The sequence below is a fragment of the Atheta coriaria genome, unplaced genomic scaffold (assembly GCF_025399875.1).
Source record: "Atheta coriaria isolate IRGN ID8LTWV9N9 unplaced genomic scaffold, Caltech_Dcor_3.1 hic_scaffold_3_pilon, whole genome shotgun sequence".
In the NCBI taxonomy this organism is placed as follows: Eukaryota; Metazoa; Arthropoda; class Insecta; order Coleoptera; family Staphylinidae; genus Dalotia; species Dalotia coriaria.
In genome coordinates this window covers 9,215,381-9,238,730 of record NW_027045445.1, presented here as the reverse complement: position 1 = coordinate 9,238,730, position 23,350 = coordinate 9,215,381, and the positions used below count along the sequence as shown (strand labels likewise).

General features: G+C 36.2%; 1 protein-coding gene across 4 annotated transcripts in view; it reads right to left on the bottom strand.

Annotated features, from left to right (window-relative positions):
• The window catches only part of LOC135803798 (TOX high mobility group box family member 4-like), a 59,369-nt gene extending 43,603 nt beyond the window's left edge, over positions 1-15,766 (bottom strand). For all 4 annotated transcript variants that reach the window (XR_010550871.1, XR_010550872.1, XM_065317500.1 and 1 more), the window contains exon 1: positions 15,247-15,766. Coding sequence is in view for 2 of the 4 variants with exons in the window: in XM_065317501.1 (XP_065173573.1) it covers positions 15,247-15,315 (69 nt within the window). In the remaining 2 variants the exon portion in view is untranslated. The remainder of the gene's footprint in view (positions 1-15,246) is intronic.
• Between the last annotated feature and the right edge of the window lie 7,584 nt (positions 15,767-23,350).

The following is a 23,350-nucleotide window of genomic DNA, read 5'->3' as shown; positions in this document are numbered from 1 at the left end:
ATTATGGTTTTTATACAGCACAGCATCACTAAAACTTATTAATTGTGTGTTTTTATGTGTTTCTAGGTTTATTAACACCTGTATTGTTGATTTTGAATGTGCACAAAGCAATTTTAACCGTATTTATTACAAGAACAAAGTAAAACTTGAATCTGAACGATGACGAAGTGATTTTGACAAGTTACAGCACAGCTGTCTATATCTAGCGCAGCGCACCCTTGCGGACGACGTGAAAATGAAAGTCATGAGTGCCAACACAAAACATAAAACTAAAAACTAAAAGTTCCCAATTAAAAAGACACTAACTGTCGTACGACAAAAAGAATTTAACTCTTTCTGTAAGTAAATTTCAGTACACAAGCAATGCAATGATGATTATATTATGCATAGTAATAATAAACAAACTTCGTTTAAAAAAGAAAAGAGTAGAAAATAATTTAAATGTGTAAAAACTCACGTAACCTTACTTTTTTGAAGTTAACAGCTGATATTATAGTTTTTATTACGCACAGCACCACAAAAACTTGTTAATTGTGTGTTTTAACTATTTCTGTGTTTAATAACACGTGTATTATCAATTTTGACTATGCACAACACAATTTTAAACGTATTCATTACAAAAACTCAAATAAGGATGATGACGAAGTACTTTTGATAGTTTGCAGTACAGTTTCCAACACCGCACGCAACGCACCCTTGCGGTGTATGCAAAAAATGAAAGTCATGGATGCCAACACAAAACGAAAAAGTAGCAACGTAAAAAAGACACTAATTGTCGTACAACAAAGAGAATTTAAAGAATAAACACATAGTTTCACTATAAATATTTGTCATTTTTGTTTCCGAGTATCTTGCCGAGTTCGCTGAGAAGCTGCCAACTTTCATTTCGATGGCGATGACTAACGCTGAATATAACCGTGCGACGTGACTTTATAAATAAATATTATTCATTTGTAAAGAAATCTCACTGCCAATAAAAACAAACTTGTATAAATAGATTGTTGTTTACAACAAACTAGCATTATTATTAATTATGATTCCACCGCGCTGGATGGTGAAACTTGTTAAAAACATTTATTAAAACATAAATTATCGAATTATAAACGCTTGTGTCATAAATCTTTCGGGAAATATGCACGAAAATTTATTAATGCCGCAATAATTACACACATCATGCAACCTCTCCTAATATCCAATATAATTATAATTAAGTGTGACGTAATTTAACGATGTGTACATTTATAAAACCAATTTTTACAACCACAAAGTAGTGTGTAGAGTGTGTGTGTGCAGTGTTGCCAACCTAACCACAAAAATGCGCACCGAAACGCAAATACAATTATTACAAAAACAAACCAAACGCAAAACTCAAACAAACCTCGACGCTGGCCGGCTCGTAATTAAAGTTATAATTAAAAATAAGCTGCGAGTTTATTTTAAATGAAATGTTTATAGCATTTTGTGGCCTATATTTATTAAATTATGTGCGCGTATTTCTCAAACGTTTTAAAAATACTCGCACTCGATGAAAAGCGCACACACACGCCAAGAAACATAGAAAAAAACTAAAAACATTGACTCTTCATATTTAAATATAGTTTTAACCATGACTTCTCATCTCAATGATTTTCTGTGTTTTTTTTTTCTCTCCGTTCGTTTTATTCGTGTGTTTGTGTTAAAGTGGATTTGTTTGCTTCGAGATTGTTCCGCTTTGTGAAATTAACACGTTGCAAAGTAACACAAATACATAAAGTAAAACATGTTAAGTGCGCCGCTTACATCGGATATAACGAACATTACAATTAACATTAATGAATGACGAGCTCGACAGATGTGGAGGCAATGCGAAGAAATCGAGACTCGCGCGCGCGGAGTGGAGTTTCAATCAGACATGACAAACACGAAAAACGCGTTATAATAACGGTAATCACGAGACGCAGGGCCACGTGAGGTGCTATAGAGAAGAACTTCAGATGCAGATGCTTCAAACTTGTTTCTGCTCTGCTGCGTCTCGAAATTCTTCTTCGGCCGATTCAATATTTGTACTTTAAAATGAGATTTCGAAAGCTGTTGCAGCAATTACATAAAAGATGGACAAGAATAGCGTTTAGTCCGCGTGTCAAAAGTGGGAAACAATGATTATTCTTCGTTTTGAATTGTTTTGTTTAGTTTTTTCTCATCGCAGCTGACAATAAATCATTAGCGATCATTTTAAAGTCAAGCAAAACGGAATCAACGTTTAAGTCTGAGTCATAATGATGTTATTGAACTTAACAACTTAAAATTAAATTAAATTCGTTTTGTTAAACTACAGTTAGTGTTTTTTTTCAAATTGGACACTTTTTTGTTTTGGGATTTTTGTGATCTAGATAACCTCAAGAATATTCCCTGAAAATTTCATCAAAATCAAACCAATGATTCAAAAGTTATTCGTATTTTAAAATATACTCTATTTCTGTCATCTCATGTAAACCCCTATAACGCCTACTCACTCACAGCATTTTCAACCGCGATTATCTCATAACAATATTTTTCTTCTAAAAATTTTATTTTTTGACATTTTCTCAAAAACTACCTTTCCGATGCTTTTAAATTTTTAAGAGGTTATGTATTATTATGGAACGCTTCACTGAGCAGTGTTTCTCGAAATAAATTTCAATATTTCTCATAGATTGTTTACAATAAGCACAATTGAAGCAACACACGACCGGCTTTTGTATATTGTAAAGTCATCCTGCGGTCGGCCGAAGGAGGAAGAAGGTCCATGACCCGAACACGAGGTTGAACATTGTACCAACAACCACCTCTGACCTCGCATTCCCTCCGCGCTCTGCCCGCGCCAGTGCAGAGCAACAAGGCACCAGAAACTCTTCCATACTATATATTTTACCTTTATACCTGCACACCACACATTTTACTCTCAACTTGATTTTCATCCTCTTAGCCCTCAATTTTCACTTGTGGATAGCAAATTTGAGTTGTTTATGTCAACGTTAATTTAAGTAAACATATAAAAGTAGGATAATAAATAAAATTTGTTTAGAAAAGCGTAGAAAATAATTGAAATGTGTAAAAACTCACGTAACCTTACTTTTTTGTAGTCGACAGCTGCAATTATAGTTTTTATTACGCACAGCATCACTAAAACTTATTAATTGTGTGTTTTTCACTTCTTGTAGGTTTAATATCACGTGTATTGTTGATTTTGAATGTGCACAATGCAATTTTAAACGTATTTATTACCAGAACAAAGTAAAACTTGAATGTGAACGATGACGAAGTGATTTTGACAAGTTACAGCACAGCTGTCTATACCACGCGCAGCGCACCCTTGCGGACGACGAGAAAAATGAAAGTCATGAGTGCCAACACAAAACATAAAACTAAAACTAAAAGTTCCCAATTAGACAAACACTAACTGTGGTACAACAAATAGTAAAAATGCTAAAAAATATAATTCAGCGCCCTCTAGACTCGAATTATATAACTAGAAATAGGATTAAATCAGCATAACAACTTTAAACCCATATTTTTCACTCTTCCACTTAAATTTCAGCGGTAAAAAGTAGCCTAAATTCATTTCCATGATCAAAAATATGTTCCTATCAAAATTTATCAAAATCCGTTCGGTGATTTTTATGTAAAAGCGTAACAAACACACAAAATAGGCTAAATTATCGTTTTTTCGTATTTATAATATAACTTAGGATTAAAAGTATAAAAATTAATTTTTTTCCATCGTTTTGAAAGCCTTGAACCATGATACTGATGATACTGATGCAAACGCACACAAGTAATGGATACATATAACGTTTTATGAGAAAATAATAATTCAAATGACCGTTGACCTTTGTCTGGGCCGTCCGGATCGTGTCGACGCGTTGTTATAACATCAGCGCCAAGAAACTCGTTTCTGTGTGCACTTTTCAAAGCCCAAGTATTAAATAAATTGTGCGCGACAAGAACTAAACCGAATTATGTACATCCACCACTAGAAAACCAACAGAAAATAATAGCAGGAGGAATTTCAGAGCGCGCGCGAGATTGAAAGAAAGAAAAAAGTCAACAACAACAACAAGTCAAAGATAATTATACGCCATTGGTTTTTTCGTCATCAATCATCCTGATAATACTGATTTGTTGTTTAGTAAGGCATCCATTTCTTATAGTGCAGTCTCTCTCACTGCGCTCGGCTCACACGTTCCTTATCCGCCCTTCCATCGATCCAAGCCGTGCTCGGAATGCGCTCGTCGTCCTGCTCGCGCACTCCGAAAGCCTTTTAAGAATAATTACTGCTTGTTCTCTCCTCACATTCTCTCCGCGCGCGACTACAGTTTCTTTTCTGTGGCTTTGCTTTTGCTTGTTCGACTGTTGTGTACACACGATTATTACAACCTCTTTAAGCCCCTCCTCTCGCGGCGCAACAAAACCTTTTATTATTTTTCGTTAATTATGCAACCACACATACACATACAATCCAGCAGAGCAAAGAAACAACTTCATTAACGTGCTTTCTTCCACCAGCAGCAGCAGCAAACGATGGTAAATTATAGTTAATATTCAACAATCACGTGAATTAATCTCGAAACTATTCGATTGAATAATTACTAGCGAGTTGAAGTTAACTAATGTATGAAGTTGTTGCGCCGAGAGCTTTCCACGATAATGTCGCCCTGCTGAACGCGTCAAATTTAATCAAGAAGACGTTTGTAAAGCAAATTAATCGACAAACTTTGCGATTGTTAAAGTCTCAACTAACTTACCCAGTGATATATTCGTTTTTTGTTGGTGCAAGTTTGAAAAAAATTCAATTTTACGATAAAGATCGCTCATTTCCTTCCAAAACAAACCTTTCAGTGTTGTTTAGAGCACAACACAACGAGTTAAAGCAGTTAATTTCGTCGTAGATATAATAAACTTAAATAATATATGGCTCACGCTTTTTATCTCCCCTCTCGTATCTCTGAAAGCCCCATTGTTTGGCCTTTCCTTTTCATAAAATTTATCTTCTCTGCCAGTAAATACAGTTTGTATTAATGTGAGCACATTTTACAACTCCAACTCCCTCTTTTGTATTAATTTGAATTAAAATCGTGTGTGTTTGGTTGCCTACCATACATCACACGATATATAACGCATAACCTCCTCTTATAATTACAACTTACTTTAAAACAGTGGTGAAAGAAGTAAAGTGTTCAACATACCTGAAACAAATAAAAACTAATTTAACTTGTTGTTGTGTTTAGGTTGGGTGCAGTAATAGTGATTTGATTTTGCATGTACGTGTGCAGGATGCCCTTCGAGTTGTGCGCAGGGCCGCGGAATGAAAAAGAGCAAAACGGAGCGTGGCGGGCGTGCAGCGAACAATGCATCGCATAAACTATATGATACAATAAGAGCAAGAAGTGAGATAGAACGCAATAAAAGTTATTCCGCGAGCGAGAATAACATAAACAAGCGACGGCCGCATAAATACGAAGAATTCCTATTACTGCTCGCCGTTTGTTATTTAGTTCTTACTCGTGTTCGGCAAAACGAAGCTGTACAAGAATACTCTATACATGTAGAGAAGAAAAATTCGAAAACAACCAGTCACGGAACCACTCCACTCGAAATGTTATGTTCAAATATTGATTGGTTAAGTATCCCGACGACAGAGTTAAATATATCTATAACTTACTAACTGTCCGGTAGGTGTACACCTACTTCATTATTGAAACAACTAGTTAAATGAAAGAATGACTCAGCAAGTGTAACGTTATCGCCACAGTTTGATGACCTATACATATATTAATGTATAGAATTGAGGACAGACACACGCTCGGTTTGTATGAAAATATATAACCTATTTTTCGTGTATATTGGGTTGCATACATTGACTGTATTTTCTAATTTGTAGGGATTGGGTGTAGCGTGTAAGGGGTGTAAGGAGTGAAGTTGAGCAGGGCCCGTCATGACACCGACACCTGTTAGCGATGCCCGGCAGCAAGCGCGCACGCCGCAGCAGAGCAGGACGTGCCGCCTCGACAGTCCCACCGCGCGCCATGCCGGTGCGGAGGCGGACAGCGGTCGCGTGCCTCACGTTCGCTCGGCGTGCTACGTGCCGCTCGCACTTGTCGCTGCCTGCTGCCGGATTGCGTAAAGAGTGCGAACGCGAACGCTAAACGCTCCGCCACCCGCCGGCCTAATCTTTCACTCTCCGTAAAGCAAGTCGCTCCTCTCCACAGGTCGGTGTGTGTCGGCTCGTTTCCTACTACACCCGACTACACCCGAAACATTCTGTCAAACACGCCGTGTTGCGCCCTTTTTCAATGTCAACAATCTCATCAACATTATTCCCCTCAATAAACGCGCGTGTCGGGCGTAATTGTTAAATATTTCCAATTTCGATTGCGAAAGTAAATGAAACGAATTCGAATTTCGTTCGTGCGTGAATATTGTATATATATTTTTATATCGTGCTATCTATAAAAACATAAATTTAATTTACGAGCCTTGTTGTTTGATATTTGATCAAATGCGAAATTAAATCGAATTATTATTAACTAGACCATGAAAATTAACGTTGCCAGTTTCGTTGTATAGTTTGGGTTTATTATTATATTACACAGTTTTCTATCTCTCTTTGCCCGCCGCTGCTATTAGTTATTTGTTATCCGACTTTTATTGCGTTTGCGATTTCATTGTTTGCAGCCACTCTGAACGTAAATATTTTTCATCACTGTAATTTTTCCATTATGAAATAAAAACAAGCGAATATTAAAACAAATTAAAAATGGCAGATCGTAAATTTGAAAACCGGTTTATTATTATATTATCGTAAATCAAGCGCAGATGTCAAATAATTCATCGAATGCTTCAGCTTTTTGAAGGTGCAAACATTTAACACAGCCGCGCCTAATACGACGATTTTAATTACGTATTGATTTCGTCTGGCGTGTTCAACATGCGCGTTATTTCGAGTCACAGCCAGAAGACGCGACTCATTATAATAAGGACGCGATCGATAATCAATTAGCGCCATAGGAATAGTGTATATAATGTGGCAAATACACGCAGCATCAATGTTTGCGCATGGCAGCCACAAACGCAAATATTGCCGCGTTTGATGCGTGACATGAAATGTCAAATGCAGTGCGGGGTTCGTTCATAGATGGCGCATGCAACACGGAAGAAATAATGTATCTACAGTTGTATAAAACAAATTTTGTTAGTTAAAACGTTTATAACTCAAGAACGGATGGACAGATTTTGATCATCTATGATTTTTTGGATTCATCTTGACCCAAAATAAGAGAATATTTATTAAAATATTAAAAATTATTACTGGAAGAGTGTTAAATAAGAGACTAAAAATTTGTATAGCGATTAAATCATAGTTATAGTTAAATAATTGAAATCTAGATGGCGCTAAAGATGCATTTAAAATAAAATTACAAATTTTGTTGATAAAATCGACCATTTCTTGTTGTAAGAAACAAGAAAATAAAATAAAATAAATTTTTACTAAAAATAACGCGAGCAATATAATTCTAAACTCATTGCTGCTTATCTCGCCGAGATAATGATAATAAAACTGTATGAATTCATAATAATTACAATAGCGAAGGTCACTCGTGCTTTATATTAAGTTACAATTACAATTACCACACTAACGCTGGCAAATATCTAACGAATATTGCGACGACATCGAAATCGTAGACAATACGCGAATATAATTACGATTATTCTCAATACAAAGCAAAAGCAAAAAAAATAATAAATTATTATAACTAAGTATGTACAAATACCAAGTTAATTCCAAGTTAAGTTATTTCAATGTGGTTTAATAATATCAATATTCCGAGTTTTTTTTCACATCGACCGCACCTTTTTAGCCGCAGGCTCTTAAAGCTGGAATATTTACCAATCACAATGGCACAATGGACCATTGCGCGCGCGTAGCAATTTGTTATTTCTATCTAATAAATAATTATTTACATTGAGACACTAAGTGCTTCATTAATCATAATGCTTTATTCTTGTGCTGCGCATGTTAAATTTTCGCTGTGTGTGAATGTGGTTAGGTTTGTGTAGCTACGAGTAGATAGGAATTCAAACAGAACAATACAAACTTACAATTAGTGACACAAGATTAAGCGCTGAAAAATGATGCGTTTACTTTGGGCGTTATTTTGATGACTGTGCTAAAACTACGTTTTGTAGATAAATAGGAGAATTTTACGCGGGTTGGAAAAGTGGCAAAGCTTTGTGGAATGATTTATAGACGCGGAAAAGTGTAACTGGTGTAGTTTTTAATTAATTACTCGAAAAGTATTTAAGTTGAAAATATTATTTAAACAAAAATAGATTCTGCATTAAATTATGGATCTAAGTATGTTTTTATTTTGTTGATAAAGTTATTTGGTAAAAAGTTATTAACAATTAAAGTTGACATTAAAAAAAGTTGATTTATAGAGGTAAATTATGTTACTGTTATAGTTTTTAATAAATTACTCAAAAAGTATTTAAGTTTGAAGAATGATTTAAAGGAAAATAGATTCAGAATTAAATTCTTGATTTAAAAACGTTTTTATCTTCTTCGTAAAATTATTTGGTACAAAGTTATTAACAATTAAAATTGACTTTAAAAAAAAGCTGGTTTATGGACGTGGAAAAGTGTAACTGTTGTAGTTTTTAATTAATTACTCCAAAAGTATAAGAATTACAATAATGGTATAAACCATAATAGATTGAGAATTAAATTCTGAACTTAACAACATTTTTATTTTGTTGTAAAAGTTATTCGCAAAAAAGTTATTAACAATTAAAATTGATTTCTTAAAAATTCACAACTTGGAAAAAAATTTGTTTATAACTTTCATTTTAAAAAATGATAGGAAATAAATCTATGCATTATTAAATGCAGAATTTATTACTATATTGTATTCCGAAAAGATAATTAATTTATATTTATTACTTTACGCGGAATTAATTAAAAACTATAAAAAGTCATCAATAATTCCTGTAACTCGTAAATTTAACTTGAAATTTCTCCAATTTTCCATAAAAATTAACCAAAAATCAAATAAATACTCATATAAATGTATAAATTAAGGCATTAAGACAATAATTGATACTTTTCCTGATGTATTATTTAACGCTTAAATTCAATATGTGCGTGTTATGCAAAATGCAGAGCAGGCAAGTTAGTACAAAGCTCATTAATCATGCAAACGTAAAAGTTGGCAAAACGTAAAACGCTAATGTAAATAATTACTGACAATTTAACTCTTCAACTCCAGAAACTTGCATTAACAAACTTGGAGCGAGCGCATGAAATGCTAAAAGGAGTAAGTGTGCCTTAATGTCGAAATTTTACGACCTTACGATTTATGATAATATAAATGTATATAAAGCAAGTGGAACTTCTGATAATAATATTTTATGTTCGAGCGCAACGCGCATACCGTTGTAAAGTTTTGTAATTACGTATTATGTGGAAAATGCTCGTTCCAAAAAGCTCAAGTTATTAGTTACTCACTGCGCATGCGCATGCGTGTTAGTGTGTGTGTGTTTCATATTTTTCCAAAAGACGTCGTTGACGCAGACATAAAGACTTATTGTGGGACCTTAAACCCCAAGAGGGATGCAAGATGTGAGCCAGCACACTCAAAGGCGCACACACAACGCAGTCGAAGAGAGAGTCGAAAGAGAATGAGAGATAATGAAAGATTAGAGATGCGACGCGGCCATAAATTACGAATATTAATCTTGCATTCTTGAATATAACATCAATTTATAACAGGTTCAACGATCTCCCCACCAAGTGTTTCGTAACTCGTGTTGGCGTCGAAATAGAAAAATTGATAAAATTTAATCAAGTGCAATAGGAATAATACTGACACGGGAATTGATTTACACTGGGATTTGAATTTCGAGCGTATTGTGCGCCACTATCGGTGGTTTGCAATAAGGGCGAGTCACTAGAACCAATTCTAAGTTATATAATTATGACCGGTAATGGAAATGCATTGTGCCTCATCGTAATCGCCGAAATTAATCTTTATTCGCTGCTTTGTTCTTCATCCTCAATAAATACGAGTATATAGGAAAAGATTTATTTTATTTAAGTGCTGTTTTAAGTCTTAACGTCTTGGATTGGAAATTTATTTATTTGAAATAAATAAATGTTTTTTGTGGAAAGAGAGAAATATTAATAAGTTAAGCGAAGAGAAAGTCTCGGTTGGCAACAGTGTATGAATAATAAGGCAGAAGAGTGGGGCGACACGGTTTTAAGTAGTGCAATTTGTAAATTAGTGTTTTCTAAATACTAATTACTGACGCAGACGAAGATAGCCGAATATTATTTTTAGAAAGTCGCTGGTAATAAAAGACAAAGTGTAATTTTTACTAATTTTCACTTTTCACTATTTTTTTCACAGTTTTTTCGACTAAAATTAGTAAAATAATTATTTTTGGAAAATTTTGTGTTTTATTGCTTTTTAATTGCAATATTTATCGTTTTTTGTATGAAAATTAATGGAATTCTGGCAAAAATGCATATTTCGCGATATAAAAATGCTGCATTCTGCACATGCGCACTAGAAATTACTTACAAAACTAATTTTTTCTTATTTTCTCTTTAAACAACTTTAAAATTAGTAAAATAATTATTTTTGTACTAATTTCATGTTTTATTGCTTTTTAATTGCAATATTTATTGTTTTTTGTACTAAAATTTAAGAAAAAACTGTAAAAACTATGAAAAATGCAAATTTCCCGCTATAAAAATAGTGTATTCAGCACATGCGCATTAAAAATTATATACAAAAGTTATTTTTATTAAATTTTCGCTGTTTCCAACGTTATTTTCAACTAAAATGAGTAAAATAATTATTATTTGCAATAATTTCATGTCCTACTACTTTTTAAACACAATATTTACCGTAATTTTCATAAAAATACAAAAAACTTTCAAAAAATTCAAATTTCCCGCTTTAAACTTACTACTCTTCACGCATACGCAGTAGAAATGACTTTTAACATGTGCAGCGCGCGAAATTCAAACACAATACACACCTAACCAAACATAACATATTTTCCACATTGGTAATCACTCCGCATTGTAATATCATAAGATTTAGTTGATTTTATGCCCAAGATTGAATGTTGCATGCCTTGCTGATTTGCTCGCAGCAAAATGTAAACTTTCACACAAGGAAAACGAGTTTGCTGGAATTTTTATGTAATCAGTTTATACATGTGTGCCGTTTCGACATGTGTTCACTACTCCGCTTACATACGTATAGTACAGTGCCCGTTGTGCAAAACACACACTGCACACAAGTACACTCTGCGCGATTATTTGCTTATTTATTACAACAAACTATTTCTGCGCCTGCGACTCGGCATTATTTGCACAAAAACTTGTAACAACACCACACGGACAATTTATATAAATGCCAATTAGCGATCAACTACAATATAATTTATTAAATTTTTCAAACATGTTTTTCAATCAAATAGTAAATTGAAATGTAATGTAATATAACCAACAGATTGATCTATGATGATGTTTAAATGTTTAGGAAAGCGTGACTCCGGACACACTGTACATCCGCGTAACCCAAATGTGTGTATCTAAATCTATATCTATGCTATATGAGCGTTTGTGTTCGTAAAATGCGCGGCTTAAACATTCGTAATAAATTTCAAACTTTTACGACTTTGTAACCAAGTCGAGCGGAACCTGTTTGTTGTAACTTATAACTCGCCGGAATAATAATAACAATTATTCTGCGCAAAAAGACACATACAGCAAAAGCCATAACGATAATAGCGCAACGTAAAACTTTAACTTAAAAGCCAACTTTTAATAAATTACATATTTATTGCTTCTCGTTATAGTTCTGGCTTCTATGTGTGTTTGTGTGTGTGTATGTAAAGAACGAATTAATTGTTTCCGCATATTCGCGATCCATCTCTCCAGCGCACGCTCGCGGCCACTGTTCAATAATTTATTGCAAATAAACTGCGTGTATGGGTGAGTGTGTTTGTTTGGGTATAGTGGATGCCAGCCATCGTGCATAATTAGTATGATTAATGATTTTTAATTAAACAATTACGAATGTTCATTATTCATCGCTCGTAAATAACGCAAACATTTAATGACCCAGCGGCTACAAACAAGCAAATGCATTATATAAATATCTATTATGTATACTTATTTTGTTAGAAATGAATTTGGGTGATTTTCCGGACGAATTTCGGTTTATAATCGGTGTTTTTGGGGGTTATTTAGACTGAATGTATGTTTGTTCCTTAATAACTCGAAAACCTCTGGATGAATTTTGATGAAATTTTTAGAAATTATTTAGATTGGTATAGTAAGTAATAATGTGAAGTTTGGTGGAGAATTTTAGGGGTGTTAAATAAGGGATGAAAGTATTTTTGCTTTAAATTTTCACTTTTCACGACTTTTTCTTAGAGTAAAATTAGTAAAATAATTATTTTTACTATAATTTCATGTTTTGCAACCTTTTTCTTCGCAATATTTATCGTAAATTGTTTAAAAATCGCAATAAAAAATTTAAAAATTGAAATTTCCCGCTTTAAACACCTGTATTCTACACATGAATACTGGAAAAGTTGATCAAAAGCTAAAAATAGCATTATAATGCATTTATATGCACAAAATCCTCAAAAAACAAATTTTTCCTCAAAATTTAACCTCAAATATTTAAAATATTAAAATTCTGTTATTTTTTTTGGTTAAATTTTGATGCTATGCGATATGCAACAGATGCTGCGGTGGTTTTGAAAAAGGGGTTGATAGTTGATACAGTGAAAAGAAGAGAGGTACCACTTCTCAACCTGTCCTCTCCTCCCGAGCGCGCCGACCTGTTGGGTGCATTGCCCATCTGCGATCGGCCGGACGGGTGGTCCGATCCGGTCCGTCGACGTCGGGGGACATTTCACTCTCGAGCGGCCGCCGCCGCGGCATTCCGATGCGCTCTGCCTGCCCAACTGAACCAGTGCCCAGGTTGTGGTGCGTGCGCGCATGGTATTAACCATGCATGAAAGTGTACCTAATGGGTTTGCGGCGGCGATGCTGCACCGAAAACCGCACGCACTCTCCGAAAAAGCACCGAATTGGACTTTTTGCGGCCGGACATGTGTTGTTTACAAAATATTGCACATGATTTAACGCGGAACGTGCGTGCGTAGGTAAATTAAAAGCCGTGAATTATTGATTTGAAATGTTTTGTAAAAATCGTCATAACTCCGAAACTATTTAAAATTTTAAGATGATTTTTTTATGAAATGATAGTCTATTAAATAGACTAACATTTAAACATTTAATATAAGCATATAATTTTATTAATTGGCTATAAATTGATAAAGATATCCAATATCAAAATTAAACTCAGTTGATTTATTTAACTGTTGTTGTTAAAACCGTTATAACTATATAAATACAAAGTGTAGATTATTGATCAAAGCATCATTAGAAAGGAAATTAATTACTGATACAACCTACCAAAAAGCAATCTTGTAATCATTATAGTTTTTGTGTATAACGTGCAAGAGTAACAATTTTCAATTGCACTGCATGTAATGTTTAAATCGTCCGTAACTACGTAACTAAATGAGATAGAAATATGCTGTTTGTGGTTAATGATAGACCTAAACATGGACTATAAGATGAGGTCAAGAAGAATTAACATAAAATGATTCATTAACCAGAATTTAATTAAAAATGATTGAAAACTGTTGTTGGTTTTAGATTTACAGTCGTCAATCTTTACGACGTGAAAACTCAGCTATTTAACAACCGAAAATATTTATTGAATAACCATTAAAAAGCGGATTTAAAATGGAAATAAAAATGGCAAGAGAAAATTTTGTGATTTTTGTTGTTTTTGCTTCAGGAGGAAAAAAGTAAAAGTTTGTGATTTTTTTCTAATCAGAGAAAAACGTCGATAACTCGGAATCTAAAAGAGATAAAACTGTTACTTTTGTTGATAACCGTTGATTATAACCAAGACTATAAGATGGACTTTAAACAAATTTGAAAAACATTAACAATTAGCAACAATTAACCAAAAACTAAATTTTTATTTCTTTTCATACTAATTTTGCATGATTTTAACTTCAAAAGTCAAATATCTCCTAACTAAAACATAATACCACCTCACTTCTCATTAAACAACAAAAAAGAAACTCTGAACAAAAATGAAACCACATTTATAGAAACAGCCATAAATTCCTCCAAAGTTTATAGCTTGGTAAAGTATCGGCGCGATATTAAAATGAAACATGACGTTTTTATAGCGTTCCAATAATATTCCGTTTCAAAGTTAAGTGCATCAGGCACATACATACAGTCTGTACGCGCATCCCGTACGCAACTCTCCACACACAACCACATAACCGCACACAACGCATGCGCACGACACTCGGTGTCTCTCCTGCGCGGAGCGCCTAGATCATGTACACTATAATGTTCCCCAGCATAAACGTATGTTGTGACACTCAATAAAAATCCAAATTGAATTCAAATTTAAACATGAAACATGTACGCACGCCACCGACTCAACGAAATGCAAATGGATGGAAATGGAAAATGTAAATCTGATATATTCTAAATTCAAATATGTACAAATTTGCATCGAAATAATGCGATGCGATTAAAACTTCCGAAGCCACAGCGGAACTTTTTCCAAGTTAAAAAAAAATATTTCCAAAACCCCGTAGAAAACAATAGCACAGCTGGGTTTATTAATGATTATTAACTTCCTTGGTGCTTTTGTTATCTACATATATACAAAAAGCAATTAAATTTTCGACTTTCCGAGCACTTTTATACATGATAATTCATTGTGTGCGATAGGAAGTAGAAATAAAAATACGCCGAGGAATTGTTAAGTTAAACAAGTGTAGTTTGGAGTCTTTACATGCGGGCCAACGCGTAGCATCTTGATAACGCGCAAGATAAGAGCGCAAAGGTCGAAAACATTTCAACAGCATAAATTTAAGTAAAAGCATTGGGACTTATCTATGCCTAAACAAACACACGCATACATAAACTATAATAAATTCCAATCTTTTTGTGTTACTTAAGTAATAGGGTCATGCGCAGAAGGAACAGATGCTGCGATGCATCTTCTCATACGCGACTCAACTCAAAACCGGTTTTTTAAAGCTTATTCTTAAACCCTATTAATAGTTTGATGAGACACGTGAGAAGAAAATGATTTTTACCTTGTATAAATACTGATCAAACATCCTGCAAACATCTACATCACTGCCGACGCAATAGGTTGCCTCCATAGTATCAGACGTAGAGTTGAGGGTGTTGATCGACGCCACGATGGGCCGTAAATGTTCCAGCGTGTTGGCTTGGCGTGGGACAGCGTAGATCGAGAAAAAAGGATAAACCAAACTCTGGCGGCGGTGGTGGTGGTGGTGGTGGCGGCGCGTGGAGACGCCGGCGGGTTGCTGGCGACACCACCAAAATTATTTCTCCGTGCTGCTAGCGGTAATCCACAGGACACACTGGGTACAAAGTCACGATTTAATAATATATATCTATCTATATATCAATAGGGAACTCGCGCGCGCGCCGAGATTGAAATCGAATTGTAGTACTCGTATACTAATTCCGCGCGGTAAGGTCCGGTCGCGTGGTTGCTTGGAGCATGTTTCCGGGCTCGGGCTGTGCTGCTGCTGTACGCTGGTACGCTGCGCGACGGGACACACGGTGCTGGCACGAGAGCGGCGCGTAACGAAATAGCGGCGCGCGGCGCGATCGCGCGCGACCCCTCCCGAGGGGCCCCCCTTCCCCCCCCTGCCGCGCCACCAGGCTCCCTTCCTGCGCCGTGCGGACGCGAATCGCGAGCGGCCCGCGTCGATTTAAATCTCAAAAATCCATGAAAAACGAATAAATAATACCCCGCGAGGGAGGCGGCGGCACGCGGCACGCCACCACCCTTAACCCCCGCGCGGGAAGATGGGGATCGACCCGGCGCACCGCGGCACGCCGCCAGCCCAACGCTCGTCGTTGTGAATTTATTTATGTAATCGTTTTACGTAATTTAAACACGACACAAGTTTTTCGACACTAGCTCTTAATTTAAGCGCGTTTTAAACAGGTCAGCGGATTATTTCTCACGCCAAGTATTTTCTATGAGCAACACACATATTTAATAATAATTACACTTACCATCCAGTTGAAAATTTATAACTATAACGATTTGCATCGTCATTTACTGTTACAGGTTTCTGACGCGCGACGTGACTGTCAAAACAGAAGACATGCGACAGTGCTGACCTCTACGTGTTACATGTCATGTTACATTTAGTTTTTGCTGTCATTTTGATTTTAAAACTTAAATATCTCGAAAACTAGAGGTGATAGAGATTTGCTGTTTGCGGTGATTTAAAGTTAATTAATCGTAGTTTCTATTGCGACTAATATGATGTCTCTACAATAAGTATTTAGTGTCGAAAAAGTAATTTTACTTCTTAATTTTATAATTTTCTTGAAATTTTTTAGTTTTTATGAGTTTTAAACCAAAATATCTCAAAAACTCGCCGTGATAACACCAAACTACATTGATAAATAGATAATCATTAACATTTTACCTCTAAATTCGAAAACCACGTCCGTTTAGCAGGTCTACTTCAAAAGTTATAGCTGTTTTAAACATTTTTGTTATTCGCTGTGTGTTGATTGGCGTGGTAATTGATAACTAGGAATCAATGCGGTGGAATGCGCCTTGTTGGTTAATCCAAACACCGGTAGGAAAAAAGCGCCGCGATGAAATGAATAAATGAGTGAATGAACGTTTAAATAAGTGCGAACAGGCAATCGAAGCGAAAGCGAGCGTGAACTCGCGCCTGCCGCACGGCACGCCGGCGTGAGGCATGCTGCTGCCATGCCAATCGGCGTGTTCACGCCGAAAACGAACAAAAAGCCCAGCGAGCAAAAAAGCACACCGGGCATGATCTTGGCGGGCGAGAGATCGTGAAGCGCACGCCAGTGTGCCACTGTGCCGAGCGCCTCCAGCGGTGCGAATGACTGTCGTCGCCGGCACGCGACGGCTTGCCGCCTGCGCGTGCCGCGCTACCGCTACCCGTAATACATAAGCGATTTCGATAAACACGCGTCTCGTCTACCACCACCCGAACACGCCACACAAAAACCCACACATTCACACACAGTCGGAATGCGCAACAGCTGATCTAATGATCGTGATGAACACGCTTTAGTTTATTGCATAAATATTGCTAGTGTGATTGTTTTTACGATCACACACATATACTCACATGCCCAGAGGAGAGGAATTCATTCATTTTCAGGCGCGTAGTAAACGCGCGGACGCGTGCGGCGTTTCACAGCTTGTGCATGCGATGCGATAATAGCGGCGGCCGCGGCGTCGCGTCGGTTTTGTTACGACTACGACCGCCGAGCGCAGGCGGTAGTAAAAGTGGCGTGCGGTAGCATTGTGGCGTGGTCGCGCTCATTCACGACACGCTCGAAACGTTCGCAGGCGGTTCGCACGTTCGGGACATCTCATTCAGCGGCAAGCATTCGGTTCGGGGGGCTCGTAAAGCAAGTTAACCAGCACGTTTACCACTTGCCAAATTGTCACGATAATGACAGTTGTCATTTGTGACCTTGTTTTGACCTTTAAACAGGTGACAAATGTGTCAAAACATGTTAGGATAGGGAATTTATTTTGTTACTGGGTTTTATTTAGGGAAAAACTCAAGTGGATGAGGATTTTAGAGTAGAAGTGCATGTTCATTGTTTTTATTGATGTTTGGGTTGCCTACCTCAAAATATTTGCAAAACTTACAGCTGTATTATAGTATGGTAAAAATAATACTATAGGCAACTTTATTTACAGATTTCTAATAAAAACTGTAGGTTAAGAGTTTTTGCTGTGTTCATCTTTTTTTCTTTTCCCGGCGGTTTAGGTTGTGATTGTGGTAATTGTGTGGGTCCCGGACCGCACGCCGGGATCTCGAGGCGGGATAGAGACGTGCGACGCGCTCGACGCTCGACACCCGCCGCCTCCGAACGCATAAGTACGTGTCGGCACGCGCAAAGGAAGCGCCGCCACCGCTGTCGCTGCCACTGCCGCCGCCCTTGCGACCATAACCACAGCTGGGGATCTTTTGACACCTTTAGATAATACCTACAAGCTTGTTAGTAGTTAATAATTTATTTTTATTTTCGTTTTGATTTTTAAATTGTTGTTTTATAGATTGAATTGTTGAATCGTCTCCTGGCCTTGACGTGGGCATAAAGCCGCCCGATTGGGGGGCGTGGAAAATCCATTTCGTTTCAACTTGATGTTCAAATTGAATGTTTTGTGTAGCGTGCACTATGGCGGCGTGCGGCGACGTTTTAAGGATGTAGGCGCGGCGCGCGCCGTGCCCGGTTTCTGGATCTGCACGCGCGGGGACGGCCGCCGCCGCTAACACACACACACACGCTGACAAAAGTGCTCTTGATAAGCGTGATTTAGCAGCCCCGGGGATATTGATTTTTACGTGTGCCCGCGCGTGCCGCCCTGCCGCCACCGCCGCCGTCTCCGCGGTGCCTAACCCGTCCTCCCGACGTCACGTCCGCTCTCCGTCTTGGCGCTGCGCGCGGTCGTCATAGCGAATGCTAGAAACACAGCGGTGGCGGCGGCCCGTGCGGGCGCGCAGCCCGCTGCGGAAAAGATGCTTTTCATTGGCGTTGAATTTCTGCGGACGGGGGCTCACCTCACCTCCGCCAGCCGCAGGAGGGGGTGCGCGCGCGGGCTCCACCGCCGCCGGTAGGCAAATACAGCCATTATGCTCGATGTCATCGTGCCAATTGCCGTCCCAAAGACACGATAACACCTGATGAACATCCCCCTTAGCACAGTTTACACCATCGACACCCGGGCACGCGCCCTGCGGTTTCATTAATGCAAACCGCCCGCAAACAAAAATTAAAACTCGCTACTTTTCAGATACAATGTTAAAACGTTAAATGTTTGCACCACCAGCAGTGGAATGCCTGTGCGCAAACAAAAGGCATCTTATAATACAGATCACAAAAGTCCTATTACAGCTAAGATGGCTGCCGAGCATCAACAGCTATTGTTGGCATTGTTATTTTTAATTGTGCGCCGACAAGATGGCGAAACTGAATGCGGCATTAATATAACCGATAAGTTTTTCAACTGCTATTGTTCTGCTAGCGTACTTGAGACGATGTTAGATAAGAGCTCACCAGTTATGAAAACAATCAGCAAATAGGCAACCAAATATACACGAAAGATAAAAATTTACTACGCGATCGATAAAATAATTTTCTTTTCCGGCCTTTTATATAATATCGTCGTTTTAGATTTTTTTTTGGCTTCCGCCATGTCATGAAATATTCGATTCGATTTGCAGCGGCTCTGCGTCCCTGAAAGTTTTAGTTTTGGCTTAACCGCTTTCAAAGTTTACCATCGACAAGCGAAAAGCTGCAAAGAAAACATGCAAAACACGCTTTGCTCTGCGCGCGGCTCCAAAGTGGCATAAAAATTTAATTAAAAATTAAATCCAAAAATAAAACACGCTAATGAAAAGTTGACTTTTAAAGAAACAAATGATAAAAGTACCTTTAAATGAGTGGACGCAAAAGTTTTAATTTTATTTCATGTTCGCTTAAACTTTTTTGTTACCGTTTTTTTTCTCTCTCTACGCTCGCGTTTTATATATACGTTTGTGATGGTTTGGAATTTCTTATTTCGCGTTTTGTTTTTGTTGCAGCAGCGGACGAAACTTAAAAGTTTGCGTTGCTTTTATCGTGCTTTTGCTTTTTATTCTTTATTTCAGTGCACATATATCTTTCGCGATGGTTTACAAAAGTGATGTGCAGCGCGCTCCCCTATTTCGTTTCTTATCGGCGTATTATAAATTTGACGTGACGTTAATCCGGGGAACATTTTGTAGATTGGAAAAAGTTATCGAAGTACGGAAGGGTGGGAAAGTGGAAGGAACTACGTTAAATGCACACATGGTTATAATAATAATTAAATACCAATGGAATAACATATGTCTGCGTAGGTTTAGTAAAAAGTACTTTAAGTAGTTATTTTCTTATTTTTTCGGAGGTAGTATTTGATAAATTCGTCGATTAAATTCTTAATTTTAATTTAAAGAAAAGAAAAATGCTAATAATGCAGTTTAGCGCCCCCTAGATTCGAATTATGTGACTAAAACTATGATTTTGTCTCAATATCAACTTTAATCCCTTATTTTACACCCTTAAAGTTAAAATTTTACGACAAAAAGTAGTCTATTTCATTTTCCTTGGTCAAAACTATCTCTAAACCAAAATTTATCAAAATCGGTTGAGTGGTTTTTGCTTGAAAGCGCCACAAACATACAAAAACACTAAAATTCTTATTTATACCATTACTTACCATAACAAAATTTAAAAATACTTAACATTTTCCTCTTAACATTAAAATAAATATCATAAGAAGTAAATTTTACTATGCGAGTTAAATGCTTTTTTACTGCCCCAAGTCACGAGATTCGCAGATTTATTTAAATGTTTAATGAAACACAAGTTAACACCAGCGCAAAAACTACACGCACTAAACTATTAATAACACAAACATGCTGGGCTATTATGCTTTAATTTGAAATTTTAATTTTCGACGTCGGAATGGAAATAAATGAGGAATTCTTTAAAATAATAGCAAAGTTTACAAATGGGAATTTCATTATGGCTCGCGCAACGCAAAATAATGAAATTTCTTTTATGAAAATATGAAAGAAATAAGTTAATATTTGTACGACCCACACACGCACACATTCACTCACACACATACACATACATAGCCACATAAGAAGAGTATATCGCGCTCTGTATTTGAAGAATGAGGGAAAAAATGAACGCACAAGAAAAGAAGATTGAAAATAGAAAATTCCATGTTATTTGAGTTGGAGTTTGAGAATTTTTCTTCATGCCACGCCGAGGAGAGGCCGCCTCTTTCATGAGCGGAAAGGAAAACTTTTAAACTATATGAGGGGCCAACACATCCACACATTCACGCATACAAAAGCAGAGAAAAATTGGAAAATACTGTGGAAAGTTTTTCGTGAGTAAAGTCTGCAAACGCAATTTTGGAAAAAAAAATTTTTTAACTTCCATCAGTTTTTCCACAATTTTGAGACATAAAAATTGATATTTTAAAGAAAAACGGCCAAACCAGTGAGTAAAGTACTTTAGCCACGGGTTTTAGTCACGGGGTGGAGCTTGCATCTTCCATTTGCCTATGGTGTAGCACTCAACGTGGAAATTCAGTAAAAGTAAAAAAAATAGCGTAAGCAACATGTGGCTAAACATTATTAAACACTTGATTGATTAAACAGTCGCTATTCTTGCTCTTAATCACTCTCGTGACTAAAACTCTCGTTTAATCACTTGATACCTAATATTCTATCAAAATACACCCAACTTTTCTTTTAATTACATTGATTTGTTTCATTTAACGACTCTTTTTATTACTTTTAAACTCTCCAGCTGCTCAATGAACGACGTGAATTATAGAATATATAATAATAAAAGTGATCCATGAGCCATGATGAATAATTGCAGCCGTAATAACCGTTTTTCTTCCATTTATTAATGCTAATGCGCTTATAATGTAAATACGAAAAAAAATGTAATTATTTTTACATCCAATCTCGATTATGATAATTAAGTTTTATTATCTAGCTGATTTAAGACCTCAATCAATACGCTGCTAATCGATTTGGTGAGATGTGGGAAAACCGGTTGGCATCTCGCATCTGATTATGGAACGGTTTTCTAATTAACGTGCTTTTTATATGGCGCGCGATTTTCACATTTACATGAATATTGCATGCGTTATTGCACGCGCTGTAATCCATCTACAGTCATCATGAATAACGATTGGCGATTAATTAATACGCTATGCGGTTAGAGTGTGTTTTTGCCATCTTGCTCAATGCACAATGTGCAACTTATCTTCACTTTTACATTTTGATTACTATTTGGTTATAAAATGGATTTTAGCGCCATCTGTGTTTGAGTTTTATAAGTATAATGTGATTATACGTGCATATAAACTTTTAACCTCAATTTTACACCTTTTAAGTAAAATTTTTGGGATAAAAAGTAGCCTATATTATTTTTATTAGTCATAAACATCTTTATACCAAAATTTGTAAAAATTGGTAGAGTGGTTTTTACGTGAAAGCGTCACAAACATACAAAAAACTCAAATTTGCATTTATTTCATTAATTTTCCTAATAAAAAATTATTTTATGAGCACAAATGTACACAAAATCCAAAAAAATCAATATTTTGTTATTTTTACCATAAAATAACGAAATAAACAAAATAACAACAATTTAATTTGCAAGTTGTTGCAATATTTTTAACACCAAATAAAACACAATACTTAAAACAAAGTTCTCATAAATTTTATTACTCGCGCAGTGCAGCAACAGAGAGAAGAGAAAAGTTTACAAACTTGTTAATTATTCCTTTTGCGTTCTGCTTGTTACGCAAATGTGTGTTTGTTAATATTATTACAATTGTTGGTTTGCGCTGGTTTCCATTTTGAGGCGTATCGCGACTATAGCGGATAATCTGTTGTGTTGTTATTCTTTTTTTCCACTCTCGAATGAATGATACATTTACATTAATTATGTAAAATATCGATGGCATGACATGCACATTATTTAATTATTTATTGTTGGACGTAATTATTATTTGTGCACGGTCATGTTGTCCTCGTCAACTATCAAATGAATTAATATTTATATACTCGTACATTAATTGTAAAGTTAATGTTGGAGTTGGTAGATAACATAATAAATGTATAATTTATTAGCAAATTATGATTCTCGGGGAAACACATAGATGGCAATAGTGAATTATGTTTTAAAAGTTGCCTAACTTGTGCAAATAATGTGCAAACCTGCAATTTGTGAGTTGATGGTGCTGATAGGTTATTTATTGCTTATGAAAGTTTGATATGTTTTTAAAATGTTTGATTTATTGATTTAATTTTTACCCCGAAAAGTGTTTAATAAAAATGTAATTTGTTTTTACTCTCTTGTCCTAGACATTGTATGTGACAATTCAATCAATAATATTCGCAATTTTATTTGAAAAAAATTAATTATATAGAACTAGCTTTAACCCGCGGCTTCGGTCGCGAATATCTAAAATAATGAAGTTGCTTCCGTACGCGTCTGTAGTCACAGAAGAAGTAACAATGAAGTAGAATGGCGGGAAGTTTAAAATGGCTGAAAGTATAGTCTATGGAAGTATAGTGTACAGTCTCCATA